General features: G+C 39.4%; 1 protein-coding gene across 8 annotated transcripts in view; it reads right to left on the reverse strand.

Annotated features, from left to right (window-relative positions):
• The window catches only part of NAALADL2 (N-acetylated alpha-linked acidic dipeptidase like 2), a 399,226-nt gene that overhangs the window by 249,071 nt on the left and 128,985 nt on the right, over positions 1-21,170 (reverse strand). The window contains exon 1 of one of the 8 annotated variants that reach the window (XM_074547420.1): positions 14,830-15,382. The exons of 6 other annotated variants lie outside the window; for them this stretch is intronic. In XM_074547420.1, the coding sequence (XP_074403521.1) occupies positions 14,830-15,229 (400 nt within the window). In that variant the 5' untranslated portion in view covers positions 15,230-15,382. Of the gene's footprint in view, positions 1-14,829; positions 15,383-21,170 lie in introns of those variants that run through there. One more of the 8 variants, XM_074547419.1, reaches the window with a different exon arrangement.

Genomic DNA, 21,170 nt, shown 5'->3' on the forward strand with positions numbered 1-21,170 from the left:
GGTAGAGCAGAAAAGGCACAAAATTGTAGGGGATTTATTATCTTTGTCATGTCCCAGTTCCATCCCTGCCTGGTAAACACACTTGTCACCTCCAGTGCCTTTTCTCTGCTTTCTGAGCAGCACCTGGCTTTGCCTTCTCTGAGAAAAACACACAAGCAAGAGATGAGAAAAAGTTATTTCATACTTTTTATGTTCTTCTCAGTTCCAAGTGATGATCCAGCCCTGAGGAACTGTCTGCAGAACCCTAATCCCTAATATTGCACAGACAGCCAGCGTGCCAGCAGGAACTCAGGTTTCCACATTTCAGTTCAATCCACAGAGATTCCGTTTATGGTACAATCAGCACCATGTGGCAAAGGTGCTTAAATCTCTTGGGAAAAGAGTCACAGTATGGGTGTGCATTTTGAGTGAGATTAACACCTGTTGCAAATAAAAGTGAGATTTATACTTGCTGAAAGTCTAGTCTGCTGAGGAATAAAATAAATTTAATATTTAATTAAGGAAACAAGAGCTTAATTTTAGTACAGATGAGGAGCATGACGTAAACCAGAGCATCCTGCCATCCATCATGGTTAGGATGACTTTAATGGATCTTTAGAAATGCTTATGGAACCTATGAATTTCTGGGCACTACTTTGGGATCAGCAGTAAAAGAAATTCATTCTCTAGTTACCTCCTAAAGCAACTTAGCATACCATGTATGATGAAGAATTATAGTCTGCTTGAGGAAAGATACTTAACTCCTTACAATGCAGCAATAAATGATGCCTGAGCAGAGATGAAATTTGAAAGCTTCACATTTGATGGGCTTTGAGAATACCCCTTTGCAAAGTATTATATTTTTATTCCCTTTTTTTTCCTTTTCAAAATGATTGTTTTCCCACACACTTTCTAATATGACCATGCAGGCAGAAAATATTCTATGTTTCTTTTCAATTATGACAAAAATTTTTAACTGTTTATTACAGTGGAGAAATGTAGGCAAAAAACTCAGTATAAATTACATACTTTTCACTATCTGCACCTCAAGAAGTTATATCCAGAATCAGACAGCAGGATGACTGCTCAGGAGATCTTTCTGTAGTCAACATGCATCCCCTACAGTCACTTGTACCCACACACCCCCTCTTCTCCTAGGAACCATCCTTCTTCCTCTGCTGCTTTAGCTTCTCTTCATATTTACTATGCTCTGAAGAATTTTAATAAATATTCCATGTCGTATCCATAAAGCAAATAAAAATGATTAACTAACAGTCAGCACAAATGCCTCTAAAGCAGCATGCACTCCTCTTTCATGCAGGATCATCAAGTTCAATACCATGCTAAAGGTTAAGTTTATTAAGCATTAGAGAGAACTGAGTTCTCATCATTCAACCCCTCCTCCCCCCCCCTTTTTTTTGAGAAAGTGCAATAAAAGGAGGTGCACAGCTAAATGGTGACCTTTACAAGTACTGTCTTCCTATGGGAGGAAATGTGCTGTATTTGATTGTTACCTTTTAGAGAAGATTAATTAGTCTGGCATGCTAATTGATACTTTTTGGTGGGTGAGAACAAGCAAATAATTAGTTTCCCTTTAAAGGAATTATGCAATAAATGCAATCCAATGAATAACTGCACTGCTGTATTATAGCTATACATTTGGTTTGTGTTTAAAAATGTGTCTTGAAAAAAAAATAAAAGCATACATTTGGGTAAAGTTATTGGATGGCATTATGTGACACAGCTTTTTCAGCCAGTAAGACAGCCATGGATTTAAATCACCAAGCATCAAACCAGATACACAATAAAGATCCCCTGTTGAACAGGATGACAAATGTCACCAACAGAAAGCCTTGGAATTAGTGAGCTACAGCACATCTCAGATCTGCATTACTGCCTGTGCACCACTGCTGCTGTCATGCAACTCCCACACAAACACAACAGCACCGGGTCTGTAAAAAGCCAGCCCTGCTAAAACTGCTGGTGTTGCTTGGCTTTTACTTGTAAAAGCATCTGCGAATGTAGGCACAACAATCTTCCCCCCAGCCTGACCTGCAGAAATCCCACATCAGCCTGCAAGCACACCCTGCACACCGCAAACACCAATGGAGACACTGACCAGGCCATGATGGTGACAGAGCTGCCACAGACCCCTGTGCCACCCAAGGACCTCCTGGAACCAAGGGAACCAAGCCAGGGGTGTCAGCAAAGCCCTGTCCCACTTCAGCCAAGCTGAAAACCTTCTAATTTTGCAAGCATGGACAGCTCCTGTGTCCTGCAAGGTGACAGAACGGGGCAGGCCTCGTGTGTGGGCCGTGTGTAACCCGCACCCGCTGCCCTCACCTCGGGGATGGCTCCACACCCTAAAGCAAACAAAGGCTGTGCCACACAGAGAACTTTCTACAGCACCAGAACTGTTCTCCATAGAAAACACACACCCTTTGAGAGGCTACACCAAGGCTTATGTGCATCTAACTTGAGGTGACACTCCAGCTCTCACCACAAAGCCATCACAAATTGGACCACTTAAATTTTAAGGCTTCATGGCAATCCTTACCCAAAACACCCCAGAACAAGCTCCTAAATGAACAAAAATTAGATATTAGGAGGATGACACAGTCAAATGATGGAGTTTGTAAAACTCCAGCAAATGATGTTTTTCTCTGCAAGTCAGCAATTCTGGGTACAAGCACAGGAGGCTCAGCCCAGATGCACACAAGCAGGAGCTGCTGAACTGGGACTGGCAGTGAGGAATTGAAGTAATAGATAAAAACCTGCCTACCTCAGTCAATCTGGCCTAAATAGAAGTAGTTTATTGCTCACTAATTACAAGTTGGGAAGAGGGATCAACCAACCAGCCCGATCCCTGGTGCTGACAGAAGTACAAGGGTTTAACTGTAATATTTGGTCTTCCTAGCAGCAGAAATACAAATCCATTTTCATGGGCTTTATCAGACACCACGTCTCCTTGGACTTCTCCTAGGAAAGGTCAGTAATTAGTGGCCGAACTCTGTTAGGGTGCCTCCTAACAGTTTCGGAAGGACCACAGTGGAATCTGAGCCAACAGTTTTGGTGTTGCACATTGAAGGAGCCAGGAAGAGAACTTGAGCTTGGAGACTAAACTAATTAAATTTTTGTTATTTTTGGAAGCCAGGAACAGAATTAGAAATGAATTGTTTATTAAATGAGAGTGCCCTTCCTATCTAGGAAGTGTTTGATTCAGTGGACAAGGCTGTCTAAAAAAAAAAACCCAACAAAACCTCAAAGCACTTCCTTTACCAGAAGAGTGAGTAGTGAAGTAGTTGTACAACACACAGAAGCACCAGCAGGAGAGACAGATCCCCCAGATGATTGCTGTGACCATGATTTATGGAGATCAGTGGGAAAGGGATGAGGGGGAAAAGCAACCTGAGTTCAAGTCCAAACTATTTGTAGGCTGGAATGCAAAATAACTGTGCACAAATTGAGGTGAGTTTTTTGTTTTGTTCTGGGGTTTTTTGGGGTTGTTTTAGCATTTCTTTCAGGAAACAGCTCCAATGCCATGGTTATTTCCCTGCTCAAGCCTGGTAAAGAAGCTGAGATCCTTTTTTTGTCTTTTGTTAAATTCTCTTCTAAGCAGGCTTGTGACTGCTGGGCTCTCACTTTCTTGGCTTTGGGAAGCTAAATCTAGACAATTTTGTTGATAAGGAATGGCAGAAAGCAAGCAACGTGACAGGAGGAGGAGGAGATTTCCTAAATGAGAGGTAGGCTTGCATCAGGCACAAAGGACAAGAATGTATATTGATGACTTTTAAACTGGAATTATACTGACATTATTTCACTCTTTTCATAATTGGAAATGAAGAGTAAGATTAATTTTGCAGCAGCAGATTTTTCCCCACGACTTCAACAGAATTAGATTAAATTAATGTTTCAGTTGTGCTTAATCTGAATTTTTGTCTTCTAAGCTGTAGGCAAATGGTTTCTAATCACTATTTCTGTACCATCTGATGTTAAATGTTCATCAATTTTGTTTCCCACCAATATGATTAAACTCTTATTCAGGCAAGAAAACATTGTTAGTAAGGAAATCAATTTCTTTTAAAACTCTCTCATGTACTTCCATTTAATAGATTCTTCAACCAAAACAGGAAAAAAAATCACTGGTCTTGGAGTTATTTTCTAGCTTTATGCTGAGCTGTGAGATTGTGATGTTTCTTCCCTCTAATTCTACCTGTCCCAGACTAGCAGCATACAGGACAATAAATCTGATTTCCCTCCTACACAACTCTTAAAAAATAAAGAGCGGTTAGAACCATAAACTGACAAATAGTGCAATTTTAGCTTATTTAATGAAGGACAGAATGAACTTCTACATTAGAAAATGTAACTCCAATTAATATCCAGAATAAAACACCCTGTGCTATTATCAAAAAGCCATAAAACATCTGGGGTTAACAATAATCTGCCTGGAGAGTACAATACATAACAGAAATGAAATGCCTTATTGCTGTTCATCATTTTCCATCTTCACAAGGCTACGGTGCTCACACATTAATTACAGATATTAGATAAGCAAATTGTATCCCAATGCCCTGCAAGGCTCGTGCTCCAACAGCTGGAAGAGCAAAAAACCCAAACATTAAATGGGTGAGATCCTTTCCCTGCCAGGTCTGCCTGGGAAAGGATTCACAAGATCCCACTGCCAGGCCTTTACCTTCAGCTGTACGTGTGAAATACTTCCCCCCATAAGCACCTTATGCATTCCAGCTTGTGTTAATAGGTGAAGAGTTTTTTGGGTGAGGCAAGGGGCATTCAGGGGCTCCTGACACTGCTCTCAGACAAACCAGTAAATAAACAAATGACAAATCTGCCAGCAGCACAGCAAGAGGGAATTCAGCCATTTGGAGTTAATTTGTTTGATTTAAAGGTACAATAAACCTACTGGAGGACATCACCAGTCTGTTACATTAATATCTACTTAATTTAGGGTAAATGCACATTTTAATGTGAGGCTCAAGCTCCTCAACAGGGTACTGAGGCACCAGCCGTGCCCAAGCTCTGATGGAGAAAGCCCTTTTTGAACAAAAAAAACCCCACATCAGTGCAGGATTTCAACCCCAGCCATCAGCCCTGGTGCAATGCCACAGCTTTTCAGACCCTCAGAGATTTTGGAGCCTTTCCCAAAAAGCCACATCTGACTTGGGAAGCAGGGAGAAGGGATGTGCTCTCCCCTCTGCCTCCTTAATAATCATCCTTGGGCACACCTGGAGTCTGATTTTAGGGAGCTGGCTCCAGCAAGCCAAGTTCTGAGTGGAAGGAGAGTGGAGCACATCTCTCCACAGTCAGCTGGTTCACAGGTGTCCTTTCCGCACTGCTGAAAGGACAAGGCCTCTGTGTCACCCCTGTGCCACCCTGGCTGGACAGCCCCCTCTGAGCCTCACACAAAGCAAAGAAAAAGCTATTTATTCACAAAGTAGCAATCCACCTTAACCTGTTTACCAACAATCTTCCTCCTCTGTGAAGCATTAATAACCTATTTTTAGCTACTTTCAACAACACCACACCTATATGATAACATATTTAATTCCTTAGACAAATAAACTCAGCCTCCAGCGAGGATAACTTTGTAGCTCACCAGCAGACACAGGGTTTTGACAGCTGACTGGTCATAAACAACCAAAGGTTTGAACAAAAGATAAAATACTTGTGTGAGCCACCATTTCTGCCAAGAATTTCAACGAAAAATGAGAAACAGCAAAGAGAGAGGATAAAATACTATAGTCTGGAAGCAAAAGAAGTCTGCAGACAACAGCGGCCTGAAAGGAAGGAGAAACTAGAGGATATGTCACTAGGCATAATTAACAGCTAGGCAAGGAACAGCCAGATTTCAGAGGAAATCCTCCTTCTGTGGAGGTTTAAAGGTGACAATAAAGCTTAAACTGTCAAAAGCATTTGATTAGTATGTTACAGACGGAATTTAAAACTGGCAGGTTAATTATGAAGAACTCCCCACGGTACCCAACTCCTATTAATGCTTCTCCTCCTTTACCTGGACCAATCAACCTAAATTCATAGTTTCCCACCACCTGACAAAATACAGCTGTTGATAAACAAACAGCTTTTCCGAGAAACAAATCTAATATTTGTGCCATTTTATTACCATGCAAACACTTCAACAATATATTTTAGCTGTAGATCAGCACCTCCACTGAAAAATTTAATTGTGCATTGCTCCCTGAAAACTGCTTAAAAGTATGTTTTAGAAACTGTTCACAGAAGGTAATAAACCATACTTAAAGTCACATAAAACTTATAATCATTGTTCCAGCCATTTTAATACTGAAATACAACTGTGCAGAAGTTGAACAGCCTCTGCTAACACTACATATGCCCTTTCAGTTCCTAATTAGCTGATAATACTCCGGGTGCCTGTAATGTACAATTCAAATGCCTTGCTTACCAAAGTGTTTAGCATTCCACAAATAAGTCTTTATAGCAATTAAATCCCTTGTTATTATTAAAATGCTTCCATACTGTTGTAATAACACAGGATAACACAGCCAATGCTGCTCTAATCGTGCAGCTATTCTTTGAATAATTGTGGGATTTATGAATAATCATTGCTAAGGATACACTACTATTCAGTAAGGAGTACACAAAACCTAATAATACCTTTCAAATAGATTTGATTTATGTTACAGTATCTTTTAAGTGTGGCATGTACACTAAAAAAATCTTCCTGGGCCACTGAGAAGCAGCATTTTATAGGGCAGTAATTTACTGTAGCAATCCCACAGTAATTTACAAGCACAGTAATTTAAAACTGTATGCAGACAACAAAAATCTATTTTCTTCTCAAGATCTGAAAATATTGCTAAATATCAGGTTCTATCCAAGAGAAGTTTATTATTTTTCATTTTCTCTAGAAAAGGCAAATTAAGAGAGATTATTTGCTCACAGGAAACTTTCAGGGCAAACTCAGTAATGAGTCCAGATTCCCTACCAAATAAATCAGCAAGTCAAGAACCTGCATTATCTTCACAGAAATATTTAACAGCAGTGACTTATAGCTTAGTCCAGTTCTAATCTTTTCTGCTGAAACTACGTACAGTAGGAGAAACACTTCATTCATCATCAGAGGAACCAAATCCATTACTTAGGCAGTAACACATAAACCCATCTTAATACTTGAGGAATTTATCTTACTCTTACCTGAGCAAGTCTAGGAAGCTGCAAAGCAAGGAGCTCCTACTATCAAAAAGATTAACACTAACATTTAGAAACTGGCAGGAATGCTAAGGAAATCAATAGGACTTTCAACAAGTAACTTGACATGATCATATACTAAGTTCACCTACAGAACAAAATTAAAAACCAGCCACTACTAAAAACCTTCGACATAGAATAGGAACAGCAACATTTTACAGAATTATTTAATTATTAACTTACATGTATGGAGACATCTGGAATTATTTTCCCACACAGGACTAGACAAACCTGCAGAAGTCAGTGTAGCAAGGGAGCAGTACAGAGAGATTAGATCACTTCTTGGAAGCTGAATTAGCCTCCAAATTCCTTCACCTGTAGCTAATATACTGCCCCTCCTACCCCAATCCATCCAGCCTTTTACTTTGCACTCCTGAGAACAGCTGAGAAAAGTGTCAAGGAGATCTCCACGTGCTCAATTTCCTCCCCAGGGAGAATTGGCAAAGCTTCCAGTGTGGGACATGAGCTGGGCTTCACCAGGGCAGGCAGAATTGTCATTATGGGGTAACAAGGGAAAAACCAAGGACCAACTGCTGGAATCAGCACCTTGAAGAGACAGACACACAGACGCCCCCCTTTCAGACATCTCTAGAACATTAACTCTGTTTCACCACCAAGAGCTACACTTGCATTCTCACCGGCTTCGGAAGTTCCAGGTTCCCTGCATTGCTTTAAGAATACCATACCCATAACTGCCTGGAAAATAACTGGTTTTTAAAATTGCATATCTGTGGTGTTCATTTATAATACAAAAGGAAAGTCAGAGGATTCTGCTAAGCAGCAAAATATCATCTGGCACAAAAAAAAGGACACAGACAACTACATTAGAAAAAGATTATTTGTAAAAATTATTCTCCAAGATATCAATATTTATACATTGCATACAAAAATATAATAAACACAAACAGAGAACAGAGAAAGAAAGTGAAAAATCACAACAAGCTGCTACAGATAAACAAATCTGTTTATTTTTTCCTTCAGAAGACATTGGTTACTCAGGCGAAACACTCTATTAGCAAATCACGCCAAAAAGAGAAGCCTAAATATTGCAGAGATTAATAAGAGCTAAACTGTTGCTTCTGGTCTCCTGCCCAGTGAATGCTTTTCTAAAGGAACAACAATATTTCTATGCCAACCATCACTACAGAGCATTGGACTCCACCTCTTCCTTTTTAAAAAGCAAATTACCCACACACTATAAAGGAGACATTTACTGATTTTATTAAGTCTCAATCAGATGGACAAATCTCACCCAAAAGGCATTAGAATCACCAAGTGAAGCCAGGCAATTCCACATCAACAACAGCGTTCAGCAGCATCATAAAGGAATTTATTACAGAAAAGAAAAAGGAATCTTGGCACACAGATACAGCTCCAGACAATTAAAATAGTAAGATAAGAACAGATGTGAAAAGCTCTTCAGAAAGATAGCTGTTCTCAACGAGTCTTTAATGGAAAATCAAATTCTTATTTAGTGCACCCAGAACACATCACTAAATACATTGTTCATGAATTGACACTGTGCCTCAGGGGCAGCAGGTTACTGCTAAATAACAACAGGATTTCCACCCAGGGCAAGGGCCTCAAATTGCACATTAAGTATCAGGGCACAGAGACTTCATTCAAACTGGGGCCTCAACAGGGGGAAGAAAGAAAATCCTCATTTTCCTAGAATGTTGAAATTGCATTGTTTGAAAGCTGAAGGTTTATTTTCTGACTTTGATCAGAAGTTTTCCTAAAATTTTCTCACATATAGGTGTGCCATGCACTCTACAGCAACTTGTAGCACTCCATCATTTTTTGCAGCATTCTTACAAAATTATAGCATACCAAACGTTTGGGGTTTTTTCCCCAAACATGTAAAATTGTGGGGGGAAAATTGTTTACATAAATTATATAAGCACTTTGCATACATGGAAATATTTATATTTTTTTAGCAACGCAAGTATCTGCAAATATGAGATTCCAACCTATTTCTTTACATCCAGGTAGCCAGGGAACCATGTACGGTTTTCTTTCTTTTCTATTGTTTTATTACATGGATTCTTTAATATAAATTGTGCTTGCTTGCCTAGTTAGGCAAGCAAGCACAATTTCATTAAACTAGTTAAGAGAAAGGCAGAGGCACCAAATTGGTACAGTTAGAAGGCTCAGATTACTAATTTATGACAGCCAATCTAATCTTTTAGTGGCAAAGTAAGTACAGAAGATTTTATGTCTGAACTTCTTCCTGATGCTTCATTAATCTACTTGCTCACGTATATCTAAATTGTGCTGTCAGCATGTGCCACATCCCCAGGCAGATGAATATGGGAGCAGCCCTACCTTTGCATCCACAGAAAAAATTCCACAGTGCTTGAGAGTCATCACTTGCAATAAAAACCCTCCTCATTAGCCATTTTTATAGGGCAGCCACCACTCTGCCTCATCACCAGCACCTCTGCCTGTCCACACCTTTGACTTCCCATCTTGGAGCTAAAAGATAAAGAACCTTTCTCTGCCTTCCAAGCTGTCACTCTGAAAGCCACCCATGGCCAAAAGCACAGCTACAGCAGGAAGTCATTAAATAAATTAGGTGCATGCCTCAACCCATCGTTTGAATTAATGTATATAAAACATGGGCAGCAAATAATACAATAAACTGTTTAAGCACCCTTATCTTAATTTACATTTACTTGTCTAGTAATTTAAATTACTTTTTTTTTTTTTTTGCAGCACCTGGCAGTAATCATTAACATTATATTTAATTTGTATATGCATTACAGCATCATCCAGAAACATGAGGTGCAGGAGCAACATGCCAAACACAGCACCTTGAAAAATTTCAACCTAATTTAACTGCACTGATTTTCTGGATGAAGTGTAGATCTCTGTTAGGAATCCATATGCAATTCACTTCAACCAACAGCTTCACACAAGAGGAACTTATTAGATGAAGGTAAAATATACAAAGAGTAACACAAGTCTGAGAACACAGAAAATACTCCTTTGGGTTTTGCTTTTATCAATGCAGTTGATAGCAATTAAACCTCAGAAGCTGCATGCCTAAACAACATAGTGCAATTTATTTTGATTACAGAGTTTGTTTTTTCATGTGTAACCTGCCAGTTAACAGGCAAACCCAAAAAACCATACATCTCCTTGGTAACAAACTGAGCCCAGCTCGAGGTCTGAAAAACTCTTCATCCCCTCCAGTCCTTTGGGCAGGGAGGGCAGCTGAGGGAGCCCTGGGTGCCACCAACCTAGAGTTTCATCTGGAGACAGGTGACAGTCTCCATGTCAAGACAGCCAGGCACTCCCAGATGGATTATCAGACACACCTCTCACAGCCAGACACACAAACACACAGCAGAGATTTTGTCATGGTTCCACTGCCCTAATTCCAGTGTGGTTCGGCACATCCCACTCCCCAGCCACTCCAAGGCTTGTCCAAAGGACAATTCCCACTCTGGCTTTTCCCCGTGGATCTCTGGTGTTTGTTGGCTGTTTGTGCTCCTGCGTAGTGAGTGGGAGCTGATGGAAATCTCCCCAACTGCACCATGTGCAACTGGTTGGAAGGGACCTGTTATTGATGGGACAATACATTATAGTGGAATTTTATATAGATCTTAGAGATTTCTTCCCCCTTCACCCATGAGGATTATTTCAGAGAGAGGTTTAAGCAAGAGTGAGCCTGACTTTTGTTTTTATCTCTTGACTATGACAATATAATTAAGCTGTGAATGATATATCAAAGTGCCATACACAAAGATGAATTGACAGGAGTAATTTTTACTGCTCAGAAGCCTTTGGTTTCATATATCATAATACCCTGTAAAGCAAGCCCATGACATCTGCTTGACTGTAAAAGCAATAGCTTGGTACAAACCTCAATTCATCCTTCAAACAGGCATTTGTGCTCCCTGCTTATTACCACCACTACCTGCATTACTGCAGTTGGAACCTGCATCATTCATTACTTCACTTTTTTATTAACTGCTTACCACAAACAGAGAGGAGAATATGCTATATTCCTGTATGGCAGTGTTTTATATAAATGCTCAACAGATGCTTTGCTTATTTTGAAGGTGCTAAAAAACAGAATTTGGGATATTGGTGGACTTGGCAGGACTGAGTTGTTTTTTTTTTTAATTTCTTTAGTAAACAAAAAGGAAGGGAAGATTTGTATTCCAGCTTTCACTGCTTCTCATTTCACTTCCTCTTGAGCTGGAAAGGATCTTAGTTTTGTACCTACAAGAATGAGAACCTCATTTACAGCTAGGATCCTAAGGCACTGCTGTAATGCAATTATTATTATCATCACCATCACTATCAGTCCAATCAATCTGACTGTGTACTTCTAATGAGTTCGTGTCTTGGGGCAGTTAATGTTCACACTATTTTTTGTGTGGGTTTTTGTTGTTAAATAACCATTCTTTGCAGCAAATAAATTGAAAGCTTGATCAAAAAAAATTAGTATTTAGAGAGCAACTATGAAAAGTCTGATTATAGCAAAACATTATCAAGAAGAGCAGATTAACCCAGCTCATTTGGGGGGATGAATATTTTTTGGGTTAAGAGATATGACTTGGCCAAGAGGCAATTTCCTTGTTTGCTTCTTCTGTAGAAGAATAAAATAATTTCATTGAAATAAATAAATTATACAGGAAAGATTAAATACTCTCCCTACAGAGGCCATGTGTAGAAGGAATGCTTGCTATTTAAATGGCTGTTTTGGCAAAACAGAAATTTGGAAGATTTGTTTCCTGCACATTCCTGTGAAATTCATTCCAGGACCTCGCCCCACCTTCCCCCTTCTTGGCCATCAGAGGCCAGAGAACTTCCAGCTTGAAAAAAGAACCCAAACTTAATTTGCTCTTGTCTGATAAAATACTCCGCTACACAAGTCCCAGTTGTGAGTAATCACCATTCAACCACATGAATCAGCCCTCTGTGCATGGAATTACAGAGATAGACTCATTGTCAGCTGCACGTTTGCAAGCTTTGCATTGAAGCCACCATTTCCAACGCAAGAATATAAAGAAAAGTGAAGGTGAAAACTTTTTCATTATCTTAGAAGACAGCCTATTACCTATATCACTTTCTCAGATATCCATCCATCCACACCTAATGAGTCCTATGATTTAGTCAGAACACATCCATAAAGATGATTCATGGCTGCTATGCAGCCACTTGATGTTAATAGCAGAGCTGATGTCTTAAATCACAGCTGTTTCCCTACGATAGCCAAGGGGCAAGGCAATACTTTGGAACACACAGGGAAGAATTTATTAGAGCAACTCTACAAAAGCAACATTTACAAGAAAAATGTAAAGCAAAACATCAGGTTCAAAAGTGTCATAGTATCAGAAGCTGTACAGTAATCTGCATATGTTAATATTGCTAATAGTTTACTATGTCTAGGTTAAAAACTTCTGCATTTAATTTTAATTTTATCTGTAATCATTTCTTGTTGTTCCACTACTACAGTGAGGTCAGTGTAAAGCCTTAATAACATGAGGCAAGTAAAGTGTCATTCTTTCCTGTGTTAGTAAGCATTTCCCCACAACTGAGAAGAGTAAATTTCAACAAAACTAAGTCTGATTAAGTTAAATTAAAGCCTGATTAAAGAGATTTGCTGATGTTTAATTATATTGATTAAGGAACAGATAACACAGTATGTTAAGAGTACCAGCACTAAGGCAGAAAGAAACACCAAATGACTCAGAGTATCCAGGAAAACTACTTATATCCCTCAATTTTAGCTGGTTAGCAAGTTCTGCTGGATCACAGAGCAAAAAGGGTTTTACAGGGCCGAGTCCTCTCTACATACACCCCAGTCACAAACAATTTGACTCAGAAATATTTAATTTATGTAGGCTGCACACTCCGGAGCATTAAAGAATATTATAATACAGCCAGGAAGGAAGGAACACATGAGTAAATTTGGCATCACACAAAAGATGACAATTAGGCACAAGATACCCATCAGCTCTTGGAAATCTCTTAGCAGATTCATAGATAAAGAGATGTTGCAGCATCAAGCTCTGTTGGGAAATGGTTGCATTTTTAACTAGAACAAACAATCCCTGACATTTCACTTGCTTTCAGCAGGGATCCAGTTGCCTTACTCATCGCTATTAAAACACCTAAATGAATCCAGCAGGATTTCTGAGAAAGCAGTGAATGGGCTGTGATTTTGCAAAGCACTGTCTGGTTCCTGTCTCCATTCTTCTGGCCAGTAATTTTAACAATAGAAATACTCAACTCAAGTTCCCATTAACAACCAAATGGTATTTTTAACAAGGAATAAAATGACTGCCAAAAACTGGGGGAAAAAAAAATACAGAGACAAGAACATGATGTGCATACACCCAAGCAAAGTGGAATAATTGCATAGATTAAGTAGGTCAACTACAGGTATAGATTTCTTTTAAGATGATCCAAAAACGTATGAGAAATTGCATGTGAAGGCACGCTCCAAGAGAACTCCCTTCCCACATGCAAACAGGCTTGTCTTAGTCAAATCAAGGGAGGCAAAACTGAAACCACCTACCCTAAGGAGCTCCCACTGCAAAGCAGGTCCTATTTCTCAACTTGCTCGCTGCAAAGTGGCTGTGGAATAACCGGAGTGATGGCTGAGCACATGTCCCACAACTACTTCTGCATGATCTTTCTGTCAGGTGATTTGTAACCTGGAGCCTGGATTGGACAGGAAATTACCTTCTTCACAACTGCTGTCTGGTGCTTTGCATTGTGAGGAGCTGCTGCTCAAAATACAGGAATACAGCAACCGGTGCTTTGCTCACAGGGAGCCCTGAAGTTTTCCGTGACTAGATTTGCAATGTGATTTTCACTACAAAGCTAAGCCGGTGTATCCAAAACAAAAAGGTGAAAGAAGGTCAAGAACTGCCCTGTTAAAAACAAGCCTTCCATTTCGGGGGAAAGAGGAGATATTTTCAAAAGTCTCTTGGGAAGAAAATGCTGGTAACTCTTGGGAACGCGTGGGTTAGTTTTGTTAGTGGGTTTTGGTGGAGAACATAAGAAAACAAATGAACAAACATGCAGATTTCCTCCAGTTGCTAAATGCCCATGGAGATTTTTAATTTACGGATGTTTTTAGCTACCAGGAGTCTTTTAACCCACTCATTATTTTCCTCCTCATTTTTAAAAAGTAATTTTAAAACAGAAAAGATGGAATGGAATCAACAAGGCTCAAGCAGGCCATCAGGAGAACCTCTCATTTCTGAAGTGTTGAAACATGAGGTTTATAATAAGAAACTGATGCCTAAATAAACCTGAGGTTTTCCCCTTTAACTACATACATGGCTCAAAAAGGAGGTGCTTCAGCACACAAGTTCAATAAGGAGCACTCACAGACCCCCTGACCCATAGCAGAACCTCAGGGAGAGGTCAGCACCAGTGGAACAATTTGTTACAAACCAGCCTGTGAACCGCAGAGTGGGAAAACACAGACTCCCGAAGGCTCCTGCCTTGGGAAAGGAATGAGAAATTCAGAGCTGGGAAAAACCTCTCTCCTCCACATCCACTCCATCACTCCCAGCTTCTCTCTGAAGCGAAGCAGAGCCAGAGGCAGCAGAAGGAACCCTCCCTCCTCCCTACCTGAGAGCAGCAGCAGCAGGGAGACAGCGCTGTCCATGGATCCCGTGTTTGAAACCCCTGCATGGCAACGCTCACACACAGACTGCTGCCACCACACGGGGTGGGAGCCTGCTGGCACACCAAACCCTGCTGGCAATGCTGCCTCACAGCCTCCAGGGGAATGAAGAACACGATCTCGCTGATAAGAGTATGTATTAATCACAAAGAACAACTTCCCATGGCTGGTAAGTTCCCTACTCCCATCTCCACCCAAATAACAAAATCTGTGGATACTCAGGAACTGTAAATATGGTTGAGACATCATTACACACATTCCTACCAGTGTGAATGGCAGCATTATTATTGCAGGAGGAAAAAGAGACTGAAACAAAACAAAGCAAACTACTGAACAACCTGTCATTGCAAATTAATGGAGTTTTGGAACGATCCAGGAAAGTTCCTGAAGTTTCTTCCTCCTCTTTATAATGTCATGCTTCTAATTTACTTCATTTATATTAATAAATACTGGATTACACAACTATTAATCTAGCTGAGAACTGCACTAAAGCTCACTAAATCTGTCTCTAATTATTATGATTAATGGTGCAAAATGATCAGCTTCTCAAATTAACAACCTAAAGCAACTGGTCTAGGAAAAAGGGTATTTCTCTTAGTAAACAGGTTCTTTAGTCTTTCTAGTTAATGAAATCTTGAGCAGTCCATTCAGTAGTACTACATTCTAATTCACCGTGACTCCCATTTACGTAGATTTGCATTGATTATGCTGCCATTATGTATTTATTTAAGATTAATTATTGTTAAATTGCACTTAAACTCTGTCTCATTCTTAGTATAACACAGTAGAAATCAAGAACTGACTACCTTGGCCTTATTCTTTTTATCTCTGTGTCCAGAGGTGGTACTAAATTTCTTTTTTTTACTACTCTTACTATTCACCAAGATTAATTTTCAAGGGACAAGTTCTCCATTTAATACCTAAGCTTTGCAAAATTGTGTCCAATGCTTCAAATTAATTAACAGATTTTAAAAAATAATACGATAGGAATTACTGTTATTGCTGCATTTCTCCTTTTCTTCTGTGATAACTACTCCAAAGTCTGTTATTTTATGGTGGTTTTTAAAGAATGTTAAAGCAATCTCATCATTCAACCTAAGTTAATTAAGAGAAAGAGACTGTAAGGAGAGTCTCATCAAACCCAAAAGGAATTATCAAGTATTTTCAGTTCTGAGATCCTTAGATTTGGGTTCCTACCCTAGTAGTTCTATCCAACCATCACTGAAGGCAGCTGAGCCAAAGTCAATCACAAATACAATTAGAGAAAAGATACTGAAAATAAGAAAATAATGGTAAGCTTATCCTTTGCCACCCCTCAAACTAAAAAAAAGTTTCTCCCATCCCTCAAAAGCATGCAGAAAGGACCATGTCTACTACACTGGTTTCCAAATGGGAAGACAAGAAGCCTCCCAAGCACCAAGACGGTGAGAGGACTAAGAGGGTAGAAAGCCCTTCAATAACATTCAAACGAATGGCAACTTCCTTTGCCATTTCAGACACACTTTCTTGTGTCTTTCACACTGTCTGCTTTCCTAAACACGCACTGATAGCCTTTGCTCAGTGTATTTTCACCAGCAGTCTTTTTTCTCCACCATCTCTCATCAGTAAGGTTTTTATTTTTTTTCCCTGTGAACTAAAAACATGATCAGCCCTGCAGAACATAATGAGAAACCTTCCCACAGGTGCAGGGAGCCTAAGGGATTTTTCATTAAGAATTAGACTTCAAACTATATAGATATGGTCAATGCCATGGGGATGAAACGTGTGTCTAAAGAGTGGCAAAGAGAACTGATGTTTCTACTTTGTCCTTCCTCATCACAATCCATTCCTAGGACAATTGGAATACTAGTTAATAATGTGCTTCTATTGAAAAGCAGCAGCATCATGTCCATGTTTTTTATTTCTCCTGCCCTTGTCCTGTGGCATTATAATGTGCAAAACCATCGTGTCAGTTGGTCTTATATGACAGGTCTCACATTTCCACTGGGAATTTTTTGTGGGCTATAGCTCATAGGAAAACTTGCAGTATTTATTGAGCAGATCCTCCTGAACTGAACAGTGACTGCATCCCTCCACAGCATTGTCCCAAGGCAGATGCCACATATTTCATAGTCCCTCCTGTTTCCCTATTTGTAATAAATTTATATCAATTCAGAGGAGCCTTTCTCTGACACAGGATTGAGAAGAAAATATAGAAATGCTACTTTCAAATAAGGATTGAGGAGTTAACAGAATCTACAACACTGCTGGTGAAGAACTTGCTCCCACTTGAAGAGTCCTCTTGAAATTTTCAAATTACATGCCCAGTTTAAACAAGTTTGTGTTCATTGCTCCTGTCATCATCCGAGTTAATAACATTCATTCTTTAGCACACGTGAGTAACCAAGGCAGCAAAGATTAAAAGGGAAAGCCAATAGCTAAAACAACTGGTTTGGCAGCTGCATGGAAGGAACGGGAGCAGTTCAAACACAAAATTCTCACATGTGAGTCTGGGAATGCCCTGCAGAGGACTGCTTAGGACACACCACTGGCTGCTGTGTGGGAAACCTCAGTACAAGGCTGTTTCAACATGAGAGGTGCATTTGAATGCTCTTCAAAGCAATTGTGAAAGCCATGCAAAACCCACTCAGTTCTGCTTGGAAGGTTATTGGGAAATGGCAAATTACTCATTGCTGCGTGGTTTTCCTTCTGTTTCCTTGCTCAGAATTCCAGAGCTGGTAACGAACCTGAAAAATCTCAAAAATACTTCTGATACCTGCAAAGCTCACCAAATGCACCCTCGACACTACTGCACTGTGATCACCCCTCTGTGAGATGAAATGTGAAATAGAAAGTGAACAAAAACTCCTTTAAGTGAAAGAATTGCACCATATCCATAACTAGAAGATGAAACTGCAATTGAAAGTAATGGGATATTGTTCTCTGCAGGTTCCTGAGTTGCAGAGGTGAGAGGGGGCATGGGGGAATGTTGCTCCCAATGCTGGCAAGCATCTAATAGAATGCTGTAATTAAGCCTCATATAACCAAATGGAATATTTTAACCCATCTTTTTTTCTTTTTTTCTTTTTTTTTTTTTCTTTTTCTTGACAGATCCATTCTACAGAACATGGTTCTAACACTTTGCCCTTGGGGAAAGAGGAAAAAAAATAAATTGCCAGTTTTACTCAGAGGTAATTGGGCTTTACTTTCTTTCTGAAACTATGGTTTCCTTCCCTTACTATATCAGCAGAACCTGGAAGAACAATTTAATCACTTCTGTGACACTCTGACTAGTCCTTTCACTTACTTTTCCTGAACTAGTAAGAAATTCACATCGCCCTAAAGAGTAAAACCACCTGAATTTCATCTGCTTTCATGTCTCAACAAGAAATTTCATACAACTCTATCCATCCAAAGTAACTCTGCAAAGTCTAGAGGGTTACTGATATATTTCTTAGCTCAGACTGAACCAGCAAGAACAGACAGACCCACTTGCAGATACCTTGAAGACTAGAAAATTGCAGATTGCTTCTGTGCATGTAGAAGATAAACATAATTTGTGATTTCCCAAGGCTTTGTGTGACACAAGCTCATAAAACACACTTGTGCCTGATGGCACCTATTATTTTGTATCACTACCACTCACCTCTCCTGTGTTCCTGTGAATTTTCATTAAGGCAAGAAGAGTCAAACATGTAAGGAGAATTTTAGTAGCAGCTGATTGGGTAAAGGGAATATTGAGTTGCAAATATATTTGCCCCATTAAGACTATTTTACTAATGCCACCGTGAAAAGACAGTAATATCAGGTACCACTTCAGGAATGACATTCTTGCTCATGATGGCTGTTAAAAATTGTCCCCAGAGCTAAATTTTACATTAGCAATTAAATTGAGGATATATGGAACAGGAGTTTAAAGAAAAAAAGCATACAAATGCTGAGAAACCCATTTAAAATAAACTTTAGAGGCACTAACTTAGTCATACCAAAGGACCCTTCTTTTTTATTTTGCAACCTTTGTAAGGCATTGCCCTTATTTAGGTTCCATGCTAAAAAAAATTATCAATAGATGAGAATGTAGCATGCAGGCACTGCTGCTGAGAGCACCAGGTTTTATTCCAACTCCTCAGCCTGTAATGCAGAGAATCCAGGGAAAAACCAATTTACTGCAAAGACAATGTCACACTGGGTTTTGGACCTCCGAGTGAACAGGAAATACACATATCCACCAGATTCCCAGCACATTCCATACAGAATTCCTGCTGATGGTAAAAAGAAAACCCTGATAAAAAAAAGTCTATAGGGTTTCAAATCAATACATTCCAACGATGTAATTGCACATGCCCATGTCCTCTACAGATAAATGAAAAAGGGTCCATTTTGTTCTCACATCTGGGAGCCAATTAAGCCACATTCAAGACACTAGAAACTGCTGTGACATACAAGTCTGGGACCAACAAAACCTTGAAGACTTTGGAATCTGTTCACACTGAGAAAAGTCAGTGCAAAGTTGCTTTAGACAAAAAAATACTGTTAAATTTACATTATACAACTGAACCACGTGCCCACTGCTGAACAAAGAGAACTGACAAATTCTCAGTGCAAGCTTCAACACTTCACAAATAGGAATTTATTTTTGAAGACAAAGCCATATTATTTCCTACCTTCAGCATCATATTCAGAGTTTTAAAACACACACCTTAGGGATCACAAAGTCAGGATGAAAGGAAGCAACACCAAAATAGACAAAAGCCAAACATCTTCGAAATGGACAAGGTTTGCAATTCTCCATGTAGGGAGAAAATTACAGTCCTTAAGGTAGAAATTGGTTAGATAAAGGATGCAAACAGTGAAGGATGGAAAAACCTGGTAAAGAGGAAGAAATATCTCCTTGGTGGTCATAATCTGCATTTTATGAATCTGCATTCATTTGAAGTCTCACTAAAACAAGTGCCTGCTGTTGCGAGAAACCAGATTATAAAGTAGATATATTTTAAAAGAATAACAACTAATTTTTTACAACCACCTTGTGGCATGCAATAGAGTTTTACCTATTAGAAAAAGTTGGTGAACTGAGGATCACACAGAACAGAAGTGCCTTGCAGGCATCTCCCTCTTGCCACACACAGTTTTCTCAGGTTCTCTATTTCATTTATTTACTTTATTTTCTCTATTTTAAGTAGCCTCCTGACTTCAAGTTAAACTGTGTGTTCCACCTTGAGCTGCAGGTGAAGATTATGGTTCACCCACAGTGAAGTTCATAATGTAATTTCTCACCAGTTAATGAGAAATAAACCATTCTGAAATAGGCAAATCCCTCTATTTTTAAAATAAAGCTCCCACAAACTGCTGAGACAATAGAGCAGAAGTCCTGCAGCATTGTTATTGCCACACTTTCAAATCACAGTTCTTCCATTGTCTGAATGGAGAATTTAACATCCTCTCTCCACCACCACAAACAGTGCATTATTTTTGAGATTTTTTTTTTTTCAGAAAGCACTGGTTGGTTCTTTAAGAAAAAGACAAGACATTTCTCAGAAATGCACGCTAAAAACCTCGCTAAAAGCTTTCAAAATTCTGGAGAAGCTGCTGAAGACTCCCATGTGAGCACTAAAATGCTCGAGGTGGGTGCTCTCTGCCTTCAATTCCATCATCCTGTGGGAGAAAAAGGATGGGGGGACTGGTGGGGAGCCAGGGAGAAACATTTCCTGAGCATCTCTAATTACAGGCACCACTATCCTCAAAGAGAGGTTTAATTGGCCTGATTCTTATTTTAGCCTTGTCAGTTGACTCATATTTAACAATTACGGAAAGACATTATGCTGTTGGTCTTGAAATTATTTTTAGACACCATTAGAAGCCTGGCATGGGCAAAAATTCTTAATTTAATTTGTCACAAAGAGAATAATGAAGTTACTCAAACAAGAAAGACTCCATACTGACAAAAACAGAGAGGAAAGTGAAAGCTCATCAAGTCACACACCAAAATCTACAAATCTCCCACCAGTGCGGAGGTGCTCAGGTTTACTGTGCCACTCCTGCAATATTTAAAGGATACTACATATCATCAGCTTGGAAAGAAATTGCAAATCTGACCTAGTTCCTGCTGGGTTTGGGATGTAGATTTTTGACAGAAGAATTAAAATCAAAATATAAGTACAATAAGAAAAAAACCCAAGAATTGTCAGTTCTTTGTTATTCAGCACTCAGGTTCATGTTATTTTTGATATAAAGTTCCACCGCAGATTTATTAAAACTGCCCATTAATCTTTTGTTCATATATTTATGGCATTTAGTGGCAATGAAG

This window comes from Zonotrichia albicollis, chromosome 9 (assembly GCF_047830755.1).
Source record: "Zonotrichia albicollis isolate bZonAlb1 chromosome 9, bZonAlb1.hap1, whole genome shotgun sequence".
Taxonomy (NCBI): domain Eukaryota; kingdom Metazoa; phylum Chordata; class Aves; order Passeriformes; family Passerellidae; genus Zonotrichia; species Zonotrichia albicollis.